We start from the raw sequence: 19,415 nt of genomic DNA on the forward strand, positions 1-19,415 counted from the left end.
CACGTTGGCTGCATTACAAAACCTAGCCTATATTCTCGTTCGTCTCCTTGACATTTCCTTCCGCCGACTCTGCTTTCATTCTGCCGATCCCGTATCTTGCTGACTCTGCTGCTTGTATCTCACTGGTCAACCCCACCTGACTTGCCTGTTGCTCTCAAAAGGTAATCCCAAGTTCTTCTTCTTCCTCTTGTTGTGTGGGAATGTCAGTCCATTTATGGACTAAAGCAAGCTTCAAGATCTTGAAACATCCGGTTTTAATGAAATAATCCAGTCATATGGATTTATTCAGTATCCGATGAGTCTTGTGTATACAAGAGGTGTAACGAAACGTGATGGTATTTTTGTACTATACGGATGATATTTTGTTAATTGGCAATCATATCAAAGTGTTATCGGACGTAAGGGTATGGTTGTCCAAACAATTTGATATGAAGGACTTAGGAGAATGTACACACATTCTTGGGATCAAAGTCATAAGGGATCGCAAGAAAAGGATGTTGTGTCTATCTCAAAGCTTCATATAGATACAATCCTTGCTCGTTTTAGCATGCAAACTCCAAGAAAGATTTCTTACCTTTTCGATATGGAGAAGCTTTATTCAAAGAGATGTCTCAAAAGGAGATAGAAGACATGAAGGCAATTCCTTATGCTTCAGCTGTAAGCCTAATGTATGCTATGTTACACGAGACGGATATCTGCTTTGTCATGCATGGTTAGCGATATCAAAGTAACTCGACAAGGACATCGGATCACGAAGCATATATCAAGTATCCAAAAGAACTAGAGATTATACGCTAGTTTACCAAGCAGATGATATGCTCCCAGGTTACACGGATTCGTGACTTCCAATCAGATAGGGACAATAGTAAGTCTACATCAGGCTATGTGTTTACTTTAGGAGGTGGAGCCATCATGGAGGAATGTTAAGCAAAATGTGTTTCAGACTCAACCATGGAAGCCGAGTATGTGGTAGCCAAAAGTTGTACGGCTTAGAACTTCCTAATGGACTTAACTGATTCTTGATTTGTCCAAAATCATCACAATTTATTGTGATAATAGCGGTGCAGTTGCAAACTCAAAAGAACCGCGATCCCATAAGGCAAGTAAACATATAGAGCGCAAGTACCACCTGATACGAGACATCGTCAAGCGAGGAGAAGTTGTTGTTGCCAAGATTGCATCAGCAGATAACCTGGCAGATCCTTTCACTAAGGCCCTTCCGGCAAAAGCTTTTGATCGGCATGTGGAGGGGATGGGAATTAGATGTATGGCAGCTTAGTCTTTTAGTATAAGTAGAGATTGTTAGAGTGTATACTGAAAGCCTAGCTTTGTAAACATTTATTATAAAATAAAGAATCACATGGTAAAAATGTCTACATTTATATGCTAAGTGTAGTTGTTTAATTAATTTATATCAGATAACATGTGTGGTGTCACACACGTAAGATCATGTTATCTGCTTTATAAATTATAAACAGTAGCTCATGACTAAGATGGATAGAACAAACCATTGGTATAATGGTAGTGTAATTTTGTATTAATTTATCTTAACTATAAAATTACACCAGTACACTCGAGTGTATTGATTAACAACATTTAAGGTAAGTTATTTTATAACGACTTAATAAAGAACTAGACTTTAGTTATTATGGAAGTGTGTGCCTTAATCCTAATATAATAACAAGCACATATATTTAGTATTTATTTCTTCGACTTATCAAAGGGTGAGCTTTAGCTCGATAAATCAAAAGGCCCGATAAGTTGGGAAATGATATTACTTATAAAGTGTGTTGTTGATTATAGAGGAAACTGTGTCCTACAAATCTAGGTTGATAATGCCTCAAGAGGAGCTTATAAAGATTCTCATGTTAAATCCTGCAGTGGACTTAATCCGATATGAAATGAGGTTGAGTGATACTACTCTTGACTAAGATATTAATTAAAGTGAGTTGTTAGTAACTCAATTAATTAGTGGGCATTCGACATCTTAAACACAGGAGATTAACACACTCATAATAAGAAGGAGCCTAAAATGTAATTTGAGATTGGTGTGGTAGTTCAATAATAATTCTTTAGTAGTATGAATTATTATTGATGAAATTAAGTTGGGTGTTCGGGGCGAACACGGGAAACTTAATTTCACTCCTGAGACCAAAATCATTCCTCCTCTCGGTCCCTATCGTAGCCTCTTAATTATAAAGTGTTATACCCACCCATACCCACCTTCGGACGCAGCGTAGGTGGGCGGCCAAGCCATGCTAGGAGCCCAAGCAAGTGGCGGCCACATAAAGGCTTGGATGAGATTAAGCGTGGTCCGCCCTAGCTTGAACGCAAGCAAGGCGGGCCGGCCACAAGAAATTTAAAAGGATTTTATTTTTAAAATCTTTTCTTATGTGAATACCATGGTTTTAAAAGAGAGTTTAAAATTTAAATCTTTTCTTTCTACAAAAGGATTAAGTGAAAGATTTGATTCTTTCCTTATTTGTAGTTAAAAGGAATATTTTAATTTTTTGATAAAACTTTCTTTTTTTGTAACCATGTTCATAATTTTAAAAAAGTTTTAAAATTAAATCTTTCCTATTATAGTTTCTACAAAAGATTAAAAAAAGATTTGATATCTTTCCTTATTTGTAGATTGAGAGGAAGATTTTAATTTTAAAAATAACTTTTCTTTTTGGAAATCATCCACATATTTAAATAGAGAGATTTTAATTTATAAAGTTTCCTTTTATAACCAACCATGCAGGGAAAATTAATAGAGAAATTTTATTTTAAAAATTTTCAAACAAATAAGGAAGTTTTAATTTTGTGTTTAAACTTGCCTTATTTCGAGCTTGTGATGTGGTCCATGATAAGGGTTAAAAGGAAAGTTTAATTAAATTTTCCTAATTAACTAACGGAAAGGAGAATAAGGGAATTTAAATTATAATTAAATTTCTTATTTGCCAAGACCAAGGAATATAAAAGAGGGGTAGAGGTGCCTCACCTTACAACCTATCGATATAGTTTCTCCCTTTTTCCTTGGTGGTGGTCGACCCTTGCTCCTTTGCTTCTCCTCTTCTCTTCTTCTTTGGTGGTCGGTGGCATCATCCCTTGGAGCTTAGTGGTGGTGGCCGGATCTTGCTTGGAGGAGAAGGAGAGAAAGGAGACTTTGTTTCTAGCATCCCTTCGAGCTTGGTAGTGGTGGCCGAAACTCATCATCTCAAGGAGAGGTGCTTGGCCGAAACTTGCAAGAAGGAAGAAGAAGGGTTTGGGTGGTTCTCATCTCGATAGATCGCTACCCACACAACGTCCAAGATAAGAAGAGGAATACGGTAGAAGATCAAGAGGTTGTTGCTTACAAAGAAAGGTATAACTAGTAATATCTTCCGGATCATACTAGTTTTCTTTGTATGAATTCCAAACAGAAGAGACATATAATTCTAGGTTTCGAATTTGTGATTCTAGTTTGTGTTTTTTTTTTTCGAATTTATGATTCGATTGTTCTTTGGTTAAACCTAGGGTTATATAAGGAAATTAAATATTAGATTTCATTAAAAGGCTTTGTCTAGAAAGTGGTGGTTGCTCCCATATCCAAAAAGGCCTAGTGTCTCGCCATGTTTAACCTGGAAGCCGATTTCTGAAATTAATATTTAATTGAATTTGTAACATGGGTGGATTTGGATCAATAATGTTAAGCTTTGTTTGCGATCCAAGTCTAAATCACTAAGAACAGATAAGTTAAATTTGGAATCAATAATGTTAATAATGTTAAGTTCCGTTTGCGTTTCAAATTTAATTTCTAAAGAACACAATAGAACACAATAGGTTATTAGGAAAGGTTCGACACTTGTACAAAATTTTTATATAGTGGAACCGGTACGATATTCCTAGGATCAACCAACACTAAAACCTCCTGGTACCATTCAACAATGTAAAATTTGTATTTCTACTGATTTGTTAGAAATTACTATGGAGATGCCTATTATTAATTTCATTAGATGTAACTTGTTTCTCGATACGTATTTGATAAAGACTAATTTTGTTTCATCTTTTTCTTACCCTGCATGCATGCGGGAGGGGTTTCCTTTCCTTAGTTTTGTAGGTCACTGTAAGTTTATGGAGTGGCTACTCCAACTGAATCGCTTTCGATCTGCAGATAGAGTTTTCAAGAAGGCTATGGTGGAAGGAGTTCATACTTCAATGCAAATCATTCCAACACCAGAGTGGTTGTTACACCTGAACCAAGTCCGACCTCTAGGAAGAACCATTCCACTACCAACATGGATTCTTCTTCTAAAGAGCCTTGAGTCGCTTGGAATAAGGGGGAGTTTGTTCCTTTCTTTTCTTTAATTTTTTTTTTTTTTTTATACATGGGTAGTTTACTTTCATACCTTGTTTTCTTACTTTACACTTTTCTTTGTTTTCCATTTAGGACTTTGTTTGGTTTTGTTTTGAGATAATTCCCTATGCATTCTTTCATAATGTCTTGAGAATCATAAAAGCTAATTAAATTTGGCCATTGAGTTTTAGGGATATTTTTGCAAGATTGAATATTTTACTTGCATTTGGTCACAAGTGTGGTGGTGAATTATATCTTGATTGATTGAGCGTGATAGATAAAATTATCTAGTGAGAACCACCTTCAAGTCTATTATTAATATTTCCTTTTGTATGATGGCACTTATAGCAATTGATACTCTAGAACTTGCTTTGCTTCTTTTTAAAATCACAATAGCATATGTTGTTGGATCAAAAGCGCTAGAGGGTGGGGTGAATAGCGCCGTGGCTTTCACAATTTTCGTATTCATAAATAGTTCGAGTTAAAGCAGCGGAAATGATAAATGTAATAAGCACACACAAGGGACACCAAGGTTTTACTTGGTTCTGAGCCTAGGACGACTCCTACTCCAAGGCCCACGATCGTAGATCGCTTTCGGTGGGCAATCACTATCAATCCGAAAAATCCTTTTACAATTATGCAATACAAGTATTGAATATAAACTTATACCAATAGTACAAATGATGTAGAAGCGAGTTGTTGTTCGTCGGAGTGTCGAGATGCTTCGGAGCAGTGCACAGCTTCTGAAGATCACTTGAGTTCTGGTTCGAGAGTTGTTTTTTGAAGTTGCAGCTCGAAACCCCTTTTATAGCTTTTATGGATCTTTTCCAGATCCTCGAAGTTCAGGATCAGCTTTGACCCGAGGCGGATCGGTCGACCGAACCAGGGGTTCGGTCGACCGATCCCCTGGTTCGGTCGACCGATCAGGCGATCTCCTCCTTATCCAATCCGCCCGATCCGCTCGCTCCGCTTCGATCTAGTCAAGTCTTATCCCGAGTTCGATCGACTGATCCCGTCGTTCGGTCGATCGATATGCTTCTCTGACCCGATCAACCTGGCCTGATCCAATCATCGCTGATCCTTGGTTCGGTCGAACGATCCCAAGGTTCGGTCGACCGATCCTCTGGCCGAGCCTGGTCTAATCTATGGGATTCTGATCTGCTGGCTTGGGGGTTCGGTCGACTGATCCCGGTCAGTTCTAGCCCTCCACAAAACTGTTAGTTTCCTGCAAAACAGAGTTGAACAAAACAGAATATATAAGAAGCTCAAATTTGACAGTCTTCGAACTGTCCGGTTCTGACTTCGGATTTCCGACCGGAAACCCTAGGTCAAACCGACGCCTACTGTTCCCTCTTCCGGGGAACGCGTCCTCACCTACTCCCCTCAGGAGAGATTACCTTTTTCCAATTCGATCCTCCAGACCAACTGGACTTTTGCTCAGCGTCCGATGCTTCCGATCTTCATGCTGGACGTCCGATCCACGACCTGTCCAGACTTCAACCCGATTCGCGACGCCAGGATTTCAACCTAGGGTTACCTCCCCCTAGGATTTTGCCCGAAGCTCTGACCCGCTAAGACTTTCTGCCTAGGGTTACCACCCCTTAAGACCTCGGGTTACCGCCCCTAGGATTTTTCCTTTGCCTAACCGCAGCTAGGACTTTTGCCTAAGTGACCTTAGGACTTACCTGCAATCTCAATCAACATATCAGATAACAAAACAACTTAACTTTGAATCCTTTGCCATTATCAAAACTCGGGTTCGATCGTCGGGTGCTTCCCGCACCAACAATCTCCCCCTTTTTGATTATGACAATCGAAATTCAAAGTTAAGCAAAAGAAGGATACCATAAGGAAATGTTACTTACCATAAGCATAAATTCATAAATTTTGTAAAAGCACCACCTTTAAAAGAAGCAAAGCTCCCCTTAATGAAGGCTCCTTGAATTTCAAATCTTAAATTTTCTTTGACTTTCTTTGAATTTTCTATACTCTCCCATTTATCATATATCAAAAATAAACGAAAGAGTAAAGGATAAGTTGAGTATAAGGCTTAGCTTGTTTTATCCATAACAACTTTAAAAGGATAGATGAAAAGTTTAAAAAATAAACTTTTAAATAGAGGGAAAAAACTTTGATAAACGCTTAGTTTTTTAGAACTAATGTTCTTGTAAAATTGTTAAGAAAAACTATTTTTGACTTTGAAGAGGAACTTAGCTAATTTTGAAATAGTTTTGAAAAATTGCTTAGTGAATTTTGACAGGTTTTTGAAGAGATACTTAGTAAATTTTAAAAAAAAATTTGAAGAAAAACTTGGTTAAATTCAAAAAAGCCTTTTTGAAAAACTATTTAGCTAAATTTTGAAAAAGCCTTTTTGAAATACTTAGTTAAATTTAAAAGACAATTTTGCTTTTAAAAAATATTGATAAAAGCTTAGTTACGATAATAAATAGTTTAAAGCTTAAAACTTATTTTTCTGGATAAGAATAATTGGATTTGCTTTAACTTTTCAAAGAGTTTAACTCATAAACCCAAAACTTGGCTTTACTCCATTCACTCCCCTTAATTAATGTCAAAATAAATCCCTAGGATCCTAGAGTCCAAGCATGTAATATATAAAAACATAATAGGTATTTTATATTTTCTTAATCTTTCATCTCACCAATTTTAGGTTATCAAGCATGTTCAACTTATGAGTGAGTGTGAGATGGAATTATCTTTATTTTAGATTGATATTTAACATACGTTTGAATATGACTTTCAAATGATTTTTAAAGTGATTTTACAAATAATTTTTAAAATGATTTTACAAATAAATTTTTAAAATGATTTTTCAAATAATTTTTAAAATGATTTTACAAATAATTTTTAAAATAATTTTTACAAAGAATTTTTAAAATGATTTTACAAATAATTTTAAAAATGTTTTTTAAATAATTTTTAAAATGATTTTTGCAAATAATTTTTAAAATGACTTTTGTTCAAATAATTTTTAAAATGATTTTACAAATAATTTTTATCTTTTGATTAATTCATTTGATTATAGAGTTAATTAAGTTTGATTTAAATTTATATTATTTTTAGACTAAGTTCAACCTAGATCCATCTCACCCGATTCTACGTTATCAATCAGGTAATCTTAAGTAATTTTTGTGAGATAGTTATCTTTAAGTTATGTTATTTCTAAGGAATAATTTACATTTGAGTTAAACTTAGGTTTTCTAATTTGTCAATTAAATATGTATTTCAAAGATTGGTTCCCAGGTCGTGGCGAGACACTAGGCCTTCTTGGGTATGAGATTATTCACTACTTCCTAGACAGAGCCGCTCAAAGAAATTATATATTTAATCATCCTTTTGAAACCCCTAGATTTAACTAACAAGTGTAACTTATACCTGGGTCCTTAAAACTAAACTCAATTAGATGAATTAAAGAATTTAATTCCCTATCTATTAAAGAAGTTGGCTAAATCCAACGTCCGGGTCAAGTCACTCCTAAAGGAGGTAACGTCCCTTAAAGAAGTGACTAACTCGAATTCCTTAACTGAGCCAGTTCAAATTGGAAACTCAACTCAAGTCCAACTACTTGAGGAAGAGAATTCTAATTTGAAAACTCAAATTAAAGAACTCAAGGACATGTTGGAACGGTTCACCCTGGGTTCTAAGAATCTTGATCTGATTCTTGGAGAACAGCGAGCTGTTTTCAACAAATCCGGACTTGAGTTTAAAACAAAAAGAAAATACAAAGCATATTTATCCTTAGTAAATAGAAAAAATAGAAACATAGTTCAAACATGGGTCCCCAAGTCAAACTTGGTTAATCAAGTTGGACTTGAACTATATTGGGTCTCCAAGAATCAGATCTACTACCTTGATAGACCATATCGAGGCTATGATCCAGGGGGAGCCAACAGAAAACTATTTTAATAAATAGATAAGATTGCTTGATGATTGTTTATTTATTTTATCAGGAATAAGCATGTTGAGAAGGGTCATTTTAAAACCTGCACACAAAGAGAAAAAAAATTTGTTCCAAGACTTGGTCTTGGATTAGCAGTGCGGTATAGAAATAAGAATAAATTGCGTTCTTGAGTGGTGTTGCACCGATTTCGAGACAAATTGATTCGAACGATAAAATTGATCGGAATATAGCAATTATACTAATTCTGATTGACTCCGTAAAATTGAAAAAATCACGGAAAAATTTCTTGATTGGTGGTTGCACCAAATCAAAGTGATCCCGCTCTGATACCAATTGTTGGATCGAAAGCGCTAGAGGGGGGTGAATAGAGCTCGTGGCTTTCACAATTTTCGTATTCGTAAATAGTTTGAGTTAAAGCAGCGGAAATGATAAACGGAATAAGCACACACAAGGGATACCAAGGTTTTACTTGGTTCGGAGCCTAGGACGACTCCTACTCCAAGGCCCGCGATCGTAGATCGCTTTCGGTGGGCAATCACTATCAATCTGAAAAATTCTTTTACAATTATGCAATACAAGTATTGAATAATAAACTTATACCGACAGTACAAAAGATGTAGAAGGGAGTTGTTGTCCGTCGGAGTGTCGAGATGCTTCGGAGCAGTGCACAGCTTTTGAAGATCACTTGAGTTCTGGTTTTAGAGTTGTTTTTTTAAAGCTGCAGCTCGAAGCCCCTTTTATAGCTTTTATGGATCTGATCCAGATCCTCGAAGTTTGGGATAAGCTTTGTAACGACCCGGTCCTTTGGCCTCTTGGGAGGCCCTTGCGGCGGCCCACTGGCGGCCCTTATGTCGTCGGCCCATTTGGCGACCTCTCACAAGGATTTTGCCCACTGACTAGACCTCCAGTGCCTAGTACCAGAGTTTATGATCTGCAGCAAGTGAGTGGCGCCACTTGGCTACCGTGATTCATAAACTCTAGTACTTAAGCCCGGAGGTCTAGAGTTCAATCCTAGCCAAAACTGCCCAGGGTTGGGAAGTCCTAGTGAGTAACGACATGGCCAAAGAGTCGTCGGTCGACGACATGAGAGGTCGCCAAATGGGCCGATGACATAAGGGCCGCCGTAAGGGCCGCCCAAGAGGCCAAAGGGCCGGTTCGTCACAATAAAAAGGCTGCTTTTTATTTTTTATTGTAACGACCCGACCCTTTGGCCTCTTGGGCGGCCCTTGCGGCGGCCCTTGCGGCGGCCCTTGCGGCGGCCCATTGGGCGGCCTATCATGTCGTCGACCGACGACCCTTTGGCCGTGTCGTTACTCACTAGGACTCACTTGGTTATCAGGATTCATAAACTCTAGTACTTAAGCTTGGAGGTCTAGAGTTCGAATTCTGGGGGAGGCAAAAATCCACTGGCTAGGGGTGGAAAGTCTTAGTGAGTAACGGCACGACCAAGGGTCGTCGGTCGACGACAATAGAGGTCGCCAAATGGGCCGACGACATAAGGGGCCCCCAGTGGGCCGCCGCAAGGGCCGCCCAAGAGGCCAAAGGGTCGGGTCATTATAAGCTTTGACCTGAGGCGAATTGGTCGACTGATCCCCTGGTTCAGTCGACCGATCAGGCGATCTCCTCCTCATCCGATCCGCCCGATCTGCTCGCTCCGCTTCGATCTAGTCAAGTCTTATCCCGGGTTCGGTCGACTGATCCCGTCGTTCGGTCGACCGATCTGTTTCTCTGACCCGATCAACCTGGCCTGATCCAATCATCGCTAATCCTTGGTTTGGTCGACCGATCCCAAGGTTCAGCCGATCGATCCTCTGGTCGAGCCTGGTCCAATCTATGGGATTATGATCTGCTGGCTTGGGGGTTCGGTCGACCGATCTCGGTCAGTTCTAGCCTTGCACAAAACTGTTAGTTTCTTGCAAAACAGAGTTAGAATAAAACAGAATATATAAGAAGCTCAAGTTTGACAGTATTCGGACTGTCCGATTTTGACTTCGAATTTTCGACCGGAAACCCTAGGTTGAACCGACGCCTACTGTTCCCTCTTTGGGGGAACGCGTCCTCACCTACTCCCCTCAGGAGAGATTACCTTTTGCCAATTCGATCCTCCAGACCAACTGGACTTTTGCTCAACGTCCGATGCTTCCGGTCTTCATGCTGGACGTCCGGTCCACGACCCGTCCAGACTTCAACGCAGTTCGCGACACCAGGATTTCAACCTAGGATTACCTCCCCCTAGGATTTTGTCCAAAGCTCCGACCCGCTAAGACTTTCCGCCTAGAGTTACCACCCCCTAGGACCTAGGATTACCGCCTCCTAGGGGTTTTCCTTTGTCTAACCGCAGCTAGGACTTTTGCCTAAGTGACCTTAGGACTTACCTGCAATCTCAATCAACATATTAGATAACAAAACATGGCTTCTATTAGATCAGTTATACTATTAGTGAGTACAATTCTAACAACCACAATAACATGGCTTCTATTTTTTTATATGGGATACATTGATATCAACATTTGTCATAAATACTATTTCATATTCTTAGTAGGATATAACAAAATAATATGAATTTTTAAGCAGTTTGTCAAGGAAAGAAGAACAAAAAAAAAAAAACACCATGGAAACTACTATTTTTCTATCATATTAATTCAAGGGTAGATTGTTTTATAGTTCTAGTTTTCTGATATTAAAATACATTCTAATTTTGGTTTACATCTCTAACAGATAGGTTATTTAGCAATAGGATGCTACTCATAAATAACACCAACTCTTTTTTTGGATGGTTAATGCTGTTTCTTGAACTTCAATTTCAGCTCTTAGACGTGCAAAATGGTAACCAAACTATTTATAGAAACATGGTAACTTATAATCTTTTTCTTAATTTTTATCCAAGTAAGCTGATGCTATAGTTTTAAACTTATACAAGAAGTTAGCTTATGTTTATCATTTATTGTAGAGATTTATAGCAATGCCACATCACTGTCGCCATCTTCCTATAACAACCTTGAAGCTGAATTTCGTGAGATGAAAGCTTCATCTCTTGATGGAGATATAGAAGCGGACATAGACTGAAGAATCATTGTAAAACTTTCAAAATCTCTGGCAGAGACTGTCCCATTAGTTATCACTATTAGGATTTAGCCTTCCTGTTCCACCATCCATCTCTGAGGATATGAATATAGAACATAGTGTGAATCTTGTTGCGGAATTGTCCCAGCAGATTGTTGTTGCACGATGTATTGCTAATGCTGTCATATGAGGTTTTGCTCGTGCTGAAGTTGAGATGGAAATGGAACCTCAAATTGCATCAAAGAATTTTGAGATTACTAGGCTATGGGATCGGTATTATGAAGCTACAAATAGGAAAATGTCACATAGGAATCAAGAGGTAGTCGGTGAGAATGTTGTACTTAAAATATCCTTTAATTTGCTTCTTTTTTGTTATCAGTCAACTGCAAAAGTTATTTGCTTGGTTGATCTTGGTTTTTACTTTCCAAGTATTATATTACTTTTCTGTTGATATTTAACTTCATTGAGAGCTATTTGAGTGATAACTGGTGATATCATTCCATATCAAGTTCACGTTGAGCTTAATATAATTTTATATCAGGTCCAACATGGAGATTTTTTATAATTCTTCCTTATTACATTTTAACACCCTTGAGAAACCAAAATAAATAATAGATAGTGTATTTGAATTTGTTGCAACCTCAGAAATCCGCAGGAATTGAAATGAGTGCAATCAGATCTCTCTAGGTCAATAAGTGAATTTCAGTCAAAACTCACTGATGGACTTAGAGATATTAGATTGCATCTATTTCAATTTTTGTGAATTTCTAAGATTGCAAAAAGTTTAAATATACTATCTATTATTTATTTTGACTTCATTAAATATATTAAAGTATTATTAAAAAATTAATTAAATGTTATAAAATGTTATTCATACGTTATGTATGTATGCAAAAAAGAAAAAAGGAGAAGAGATGAAAGAAAAAATAAGTTGCATGTATAAGAGAGAAGCGAGAAAAGAGAGAACAAATAATGATATATAAAAAAAAAAAAATAGGACATTTGAAAAGATATATCTTTTGATATCCAAGTATGTGTCATTTGATCAATTTAAAAATTTTTGGTGTGTCATTTGATAACTTATTGTATTTTAAAAGGTCCGCCTTTCATTTTTGTCATTTTAATTATGGTTAAAATTAAAACGCATTAAAAATATTCCAGGCAATATCATATATTTTTAATAAATTATTATCGAGCGGCGTGTATGATTTTTTCTCTGGGCGGAGGAGACCGCATGGAAAATTTGCGGAATTCCGAAATTTTAGTTTCAATGGGACCCATCGAATGTAATCGAATCTGATCCATAACTCTTCAACCACCATGTTAACGTGGCCTCCCGACGGAACAAGAAGTAGAAAAGGAACACGAACAGGACAAAGAACACGGACAGGTTCCATCCATACTTCATTCATTGCGTCGGTGTTGATAATTTACCTCACGTTTTAAGTAAAATCGAATTTAGCCATTAAAATTTAATTTGGCACTTTAAGGTAATCAATCTATAATTTTCAGTTTTTCTTTTTATTTTTCGAAATAAAATTTAAAAGTTAAAAAAAAACAAAATATTTTAAAAATTAACTTTTTTTCGCACATTTAAATTTATTAGTAAATTTATAAATGTTAGGGAAAAAACTTAAGAAGATGCATAAGAGATGCTCTGTTTTTTACCCTGTAAATATTATCTAAATTGTTCGTTGAGAAGAAGATCTTGGGGCCAACAATGTCCGACGTGGCAGAGACATCCACGTGATGACTTTCTGTAAATTGTCGTATATTCATTTTCTTTTGGACCACACTGGTGGGGTCGTCGTATATTCATTTGGTAAATTGTCCAAAAATCTCCGGCCATAAATTTTGCTTAGATCTAGCTGTCACGTGGGTATACTGTTTTATTCAACTCGTGTTCTAATTTATAGCCACAAAATGTTGAATATATCCAACAAAATTTTGAAAATTCGATAGCAGCGTCGTCCTGTTTACTAGTCTTGATCCAGCTTTCAACTTCTCTCTCCTCTCCCAATTACCCGCCTCGCCTTTTCAATATAAACCCTACCATTCCGCCCTCTTCCTCCGCCTTCCCCTCCTTTCGCGCAGCGATCGACAAAGAACGAACGGAGGAAATCTCGTGGTAATGTGTCTCACTCTCCTTTTATTTTCATGTTTTTATTTTTTATTTTTTTTAATCTTGGCCGATTATGGCTGAATCTGCTAACCCAGGTTCTGATTTGTAGCCCGAGACGCTTTCGGAGGACTAGGGCGAATCGATTGAAGCGAAGATGGTGGGAAGCGTGGGAAATGGCTTGTTGGATCTGGGGGGCAGGGAGAAGGTGGAGCCGCTGCCTAAGGAGTTCGATCCCGAGGAGATCGTCGATTCCTTGCTGCATTCGGAGTCCAACATAGTTGGAAAAGAGGAGGACGGGACGAGCAGAAAAATAGTGTTGGGGAGGAATGTGCACACAATGTGTCTCGAAGTTAAAGAACCAGAGGCCGACGATGAGATTACTGGGGAGAGGGAAGCGTATATGGCCGGTGTCCTAGCAAGGTACAGAAGATCCCTCATTGACAGGACCAAGCACCATCTAGGTACGATCACGGTTTTAATTCACATTTGCTATAAATATTAGCTTTCTCCACTGACAGCCCTTAAACAACTGAATCTCTGAATTCGTCAATGTTTCTTTTCCCCTCTCAAAGACAAGTAAATGAATCTAATTTAAGCAATTAACCAACTGTGATGCTACATTTGCTAGCATTGACACTTCTGAGAAATCACGGTCGGATATCAACTCCAATAAAAGTAGATGTTCATGTGTTAGAATCTTTTAAGAACAATATTTGTTTTTCCCACATGCTTCCAAACACACAGAGAAGGAAGAGGAAGAAAAACATAGCTCTCAGAGCTCATGGCGGATCTTAATTCCAACATCTATATTTTAGATTTAGACATTTACATGCAAATCTTTTCGTAAAATTATGCCTTTTGTAAAAGTTGGGCTTCATGGAGACACTATGTGCTTTGGTAAAGTCGGATCCAGATCCCTTGCTCCACAAAAAAGTGGACCGGGCATGGACCATTTGCAATTGCGGCCTAATCGTGGTTGCAATCCGGCCGTAATTAGTTGTGACCCCTCCCTAGGTTCACTATCCCCCTAGGTTATAGTTTGGATCAGGGCGGTGCCCGGAGGCGGGGGACTGTGAACCCAAGAAGAGATCGTAACCAATCTCGATCAGATCGCAGCCACGATCCGGCTACAATTACAAGTGGTCCATCCCTGGTCCTTTTTTGTGGACCAGAGGATCTACCCTCGGTAAAGCCATGCGCAGCCATGAAATAGTTGGGATTATTTTGGATGGTAGGCTGACATTCGTCCTCTATTCCACCATCTTCACGTTGGTGCTCGACCCCTTTTTTAACGAGAGATTAGTTGGCATTTGCCTAAAATCGGTTGATGGATCAAATGATTTCGGATTGACATGAAACTAGTTCCTATGTGTTCGTCTAATTCTCTTGATTATATCTATACCCTCAAATATCAATTTGACACAATATATTGAGAGCAGTGATTTTTTGAACACGAATGTATTCGAAAAATTCAATTCGTGTTCAAAAAATCATTGCTCTTAATATATTGGGTCAAATTGATATATGAGGATATGAATATAAGCAGGAGAACTAGATGAATACATATAGTTAGTTTCATGTCAATCCGAGAACGTTTGATCCATCAACTGATTTTACCTAAAATTAGCTGATAGACCAAATGACTTTGGATTGACATGAAATTAGCTCTTATGTGTACGGTTAGTTCTCTTGATTATATTCATGCACTTAAACATTAATTAAACCCAATATATTAAAAGCAGTGATTTTTTGAACATGAATATTTTTGAAAAATTTAATTCATGTTTAAAAAATTACTGCTCTTAATATATTAGGTCAAATTGATGTTTGAAGGCATGAATATAATTAGGAGAATTAATCGAACACATAGGAACTAGTTTCATATCAATCTGAGGTCGTTTAGTCGATCAACCGATTTTGGTCAAAATCAATTTTGATTAAAAAATTAAGTCAGATTGATTTTTTAAATTAGTCTTATTTAAAATTTTGAAATTTCAACACATAGAACAATCAATTCGACTAGTAAAAAAAATTAGTTGACTGATTTTCAAACAGAAAATTGATTCAACTAATTTTTTATCAGTGACTGATTAGGGGTAAAATGAGAAGTGGATACATGATTTAATCATTTTGAAATTACTCTTTTGATAATTTTGATACTTTACCTATGCGGTTTGGTAAAAAGATGTTATTTCTTTTTTCAATTTTTGCAAGTATACATTCTCTCACAGACGTATTCTAATAAAAAAGACATTTTATATGATAGTACGGTGCGTGTTATGTTTAGTGTGTGATGCTCATGCCATGTCGCTGTGAGTCTTTGAAGTCTGTAAATTGTTATATATATTTCTCACCACTAGCATCTATTGTGCTCAATTATAAAGTGATCTTACTACATTTTTGGATTCATAGTGCTCTTCAATGCTTATTTGTCTTTGTTTAATTCTTATCTTGCTCTGATTGTATTATACAACTGTTGATCGACATCCACATTGTTCAACTTTTTTATGTCATTTTTACTTATGATTCTTTTACAGGTTACCCGTACAATTTGGACTTTGATTATGGTGCTCTTATCCATCTGCAACACTTTTCCATCAACAACCTAGGTGACCCATTCATTGAGAGCAACTACGGTGTGCATTCTAGGCAATTTGAAGTTGGAGTGTTGGACTGGTTTGCTCGGCTGTGGGAATTGGAAAAGAATGAATACTGGGGTTATATTACAAACTGCGGCACTGAAGGAAATTTGCATGGTATCCTTGTTGGGTTAGTACCTTTTCTTTAAATCCTTTAAGAAAACTTTGCTAGCTAATGAAAGTTTTTCAGAACACGGGTGCAAAATCTGGAAGCCTTTTTCAAGAGTAATTTTACTTGAAATTGCTTGTATTGTGTTTGCCAGGAGAGAGGTCTTTCCCAATGGCATTTTGTATGCCTCAAAAGAATCTCATTACTCGGTTTTCAAAGCTGCAAGGATGTATAGAATGGAGTGTGTGAAGGTTGCCACTCTGGTGTCTGGTGAAATCGATTGCACAGATTTTAGAGCTAAGTTAGTCCAGAACAAGGAGAAGCCAGCCATTATTAACATCAACATTGGTAAATCTTCTTGTTCCTATATTTGTTGTTGTTTTACTCAACACAAGTGAATTACTTATTATTATCTTACATAGGAACCACTGTCAAGGGGGCTGTCGATGATCTCGATCTGGTCATACAAACTCTTGAAGAAAATGGATTTAAAGATCGGTTCTACATTCATTGTGATGGTGCTCTCTTTGGGCTCATGATGCCATTTATCAAACGTGTATGTGCTACTCTTATTTCGAATTCTACTTCCAGTTTCCACTATAAACAAGCATTAAATCACAACCATGCTAGTGCTTCTCTGAAAAGGTTTATTATTCAATTAAAAATTTGTTCCTCTAAGATTTTACAGATAATTCTTGAATATATAATTGACTTTTTTTTCTGTCCGAACTAAAGTCAGCAATGGAGTTTTGGGCAGGCACCAAAAGTGACGTTCAAGAAGCCTATCGGAAGTGTGAGTGTGTCAGGTCACAAGTTCGTGGGATGCCCGGTGCCTTGTGGCGTTCAAATTACGAGATTGGCGCACATCAACGCCCTCTCCAGTAACGTTGAGTATCTTGCTTCCAGGGATGCCACCATCATGGGAAGTAGAAATGGTCATGCCCCAATCTTCCTCTGGTACACCCTCAACAGGAAAGGTTATCAAGGTTTCCAGAAGGAAGTTCAGAAATGCTTAAGGAATGCTCATTATCTGAAAAACCGTCTGAAAGAGGCAGGGATTGGTTCGATGCTCAATGAGCTTAGTAGCACCGTTGTGTTTGAGAGGCCAAAAGACGAGGATTTCATCAGGCAGTGGCAACTTGCTTGTGAGGGAAACATCGCACATGTAGTGGTAATGCCGAATGTCACCATTGAGAAGCTCGACTATTTCTTGCGCGAACTACTTGAGAAACGCTCACACTGGTATCAGGAAGGCACAATCTCACCTCCTTGTCTCGCTGCGGAGATAGGCGAGGCCAATTGTTTGTGTTTCTCACATAAGAATTAATAATGCCTTCTATTGCTAGTCCTTTTGCATGCTTTTCTCGCTGTTAGCTATTGGTGTGATGGGCTCGACGTTAGGAGATTGTCTTGTGTTAAGGAAAAAGAACGAATAATGCTTTCTAAGAAAGTTTCCTAATGTGCCTGAATGACATTTGGTTTGTTAGTGGCCATTGTATTTAATACTTTAAAAGAGAGATTTTGTCCTAGGACGTAGTAGTCGATATTTGGGTGGTGGTTTGTGGGCGAAGGTCTTATGGGATTCATTTCTCATGAAAAAAAATATCCATTCATCTGCAAAGCTGATTAAGGTAGATTGTGAAGGGCTTGTAGCAAAAAGTTAGAATTTGATCCTTAAATGTTAGGAAAAGTGAGAAGAGGTTTTGTTGTTGTACCATTACCTCATGAGAAATCATTTTTTTAGAGTTGATATCAAGTAGCTTACACTTACTAGTTAGGTAAATTGAGAAGTGCTTATGATCCCATTGCAAATCAATTTCATTGAAGCTGAGATTAGATCATTAAACGTCTAAAAATTTTTTTAAGAATATGTCCGGTCACTGCATCATTATCCAGGGTACAAATCATTTCATCTTTAATCCTTAACATGGTTAATTCATCTGATGAATTAAAGTTGAATTGCAGTTTAGATGACCTTCCAGGTTAAGCTATGTGAATGAGCTCATCCTTCTGAATTGATACAATTGGTATCTTCAGCCGAGGCCGGATCCTCTAGTCTGCATTTATAGACTAGAGGATGATCTACTTACATATATCAATAGAAATTGATGAATGGAGACCATCAATCTCACCAATATATACACAGGGATATCTTCTGTTCCTCAGCTGGAACCAGCCATATCACTTTTACTCCCATATGTAAATGAGCCTGATTCAGACATCCGCACTGGATTCAGTTGAGCCCGAATAGCCATTTTGTGAAGGTTTTTAATGTTACAATTGCTTTTGAAAAATTTTAGAATGTCCGCATATTTCTGGAATTGTCAAACACGCCTCGGATGTCCAGTCTTTTGTCAGGATACGTACCCCTCTCGCTTACTGCATATTTCTGGAATTCGTCGATAGCATATGCTCTGGGTGCGAGACGAGGGCATAAGCTTTTGCGTCGCCATTTGTGAGTTACCTAAGCAGCGGCCTCTGCAACATGAATCCTCTCGACTAACCAACCAATCCTTCCACTGCAACAAATCAAACTACCGAGGAAATAAATAACAACTAAATAATAATAAGAAATAGTTCTGTTTAACTGTTTGTACACCGATAATGTAGACATATCAATCGATTAAGGAAAGTAAATTGATTGGTCGAATCACGTCAGCTAATTGACTGATTTGTGTGATCAAATCCACCTACTAGATGGATCCGACGATGACAATATATTTTTTTATTATCCAGATATTCAAATACTTATAGATCCAATTATTTCTCAAAACGAACCGTCTACTCCTCTAATTCATCTATGAGTAAATTTGAAAATACAAAATCCACGGTAAAATTTATCCTCATTGTTTCAGTAGATAGGTTGATAGAGCGGAAGAATGGATGACTGGTGTTGAAAAATAATTCAAATATACTCAACTATTCATAGTAATTTTACTAAGAGACTATGCTTGTCTAAGTTGTATCACAGACCGTGGACGTACAGTAGGAATTACTTCCCTCTAGATGAGATAAGATCCTCTGTCCCCAAAATATTGTGTCCCCATGTCCCAGCGCCGATCGGACGGCTATGATATTTTCATGATGTACACTGTATTCTTGAGATGTGATTTAGTCCGTCCGATCGGCGCCAAGACATCGGGACACAACATTTTAGGGACAGAGGATCTCATCTGCCTCTAGATGCATATGGAGTCTCCTGCCGTAATACATGCACTGTTGGATTTTTTCTGCAGTGATAG

General features: G+C 37.6%; 1 protein-coding gene across 2 annotated transcripts; it reads left to right on the forward strand.

The window, feature by feature from the left end:
• Nucleotides 1-13,269: 13,269 nt before the first annotated feature.
• Nucleotides 13,270-17,702, forward strand: LOC122001006 (serine decarboxylase 1-like). Of its 2 annotated transcripts, none has more exons than XM_042555538.1 (6): nucleotides 13,270-13,431; nucleotides 13,535-13,886; nucleotides 15,963-16,194; nucleotides 16,328-16,521; nucleotides 16,596-16,818; nucleotides 16,909-17,702. In XM_042555538.1, exons 2-6 carry the CDS (start codon nucleotides 13,580-13,582, stop codon nucleotides 17,498-17,500), a joined length of 1,548 nt encoding a protein of 515 aa, XP_042411472.1. In that variant the 5' UTR covers nucleotides 13,270-13,431; nucleotides 13,535-13,579; the 3' UTR covers nucleotides 17,501-17,702. The 2 variants fall into 2 exon arrangements, with proteins under 2 accessions (XP_042411472.1, XP_042411473.1); XM_042555539.1 differs by having other exon boundaries at nucleotides 16,596-16,729; nucleotides 16,931-17,702.
• The last annotated feature ends 1,713 nt before the right edge of the window (nucleotides 17,703-19,415 follow it).

Source organism: Zingiber officinale, chromosome 7A (genome assembly GCF_018446385.1).
Source record: "Zingiber officinale cultivar Zhangliang chromosome 7A, Zo_v1.1, whole genome shotgun sequence".
Classification (NCBI taxonomy): Eukaryota; Viridiplantae; Streptophyta; class Magnoliopsida; order Zingiberales; family Zingiberaceae; genus Zingiber; species Zingiber officinale.

What these genes read in the sequence shown, in the direction of transcription:
- LOC122001006 (XM_042555538.1), top strand. Translation starts at nt 13,580, where the DNA reads ATGGTGGGAAGCGTGGGAAATGGCTTGTTGGATCTGGGGGGCAGGGAG. An exon ending in CAGGACCAAGCACCATCTAG is followed by an intron (nt 13,887 to 15,962) that starts GTACGATCACGG and finishes ATTCTTTTACAG; the next exon opens with GTTACCCGTACAATTTGGAC. An exon ending in CATTATTAACATCAACATTG is followed by an intron (nt 16,522 to 16,595) that starts GTAAATCTTCTT and finishes TATCTTACATAG; the next exon opens with GAACCACTGTCAAGGGGGCT.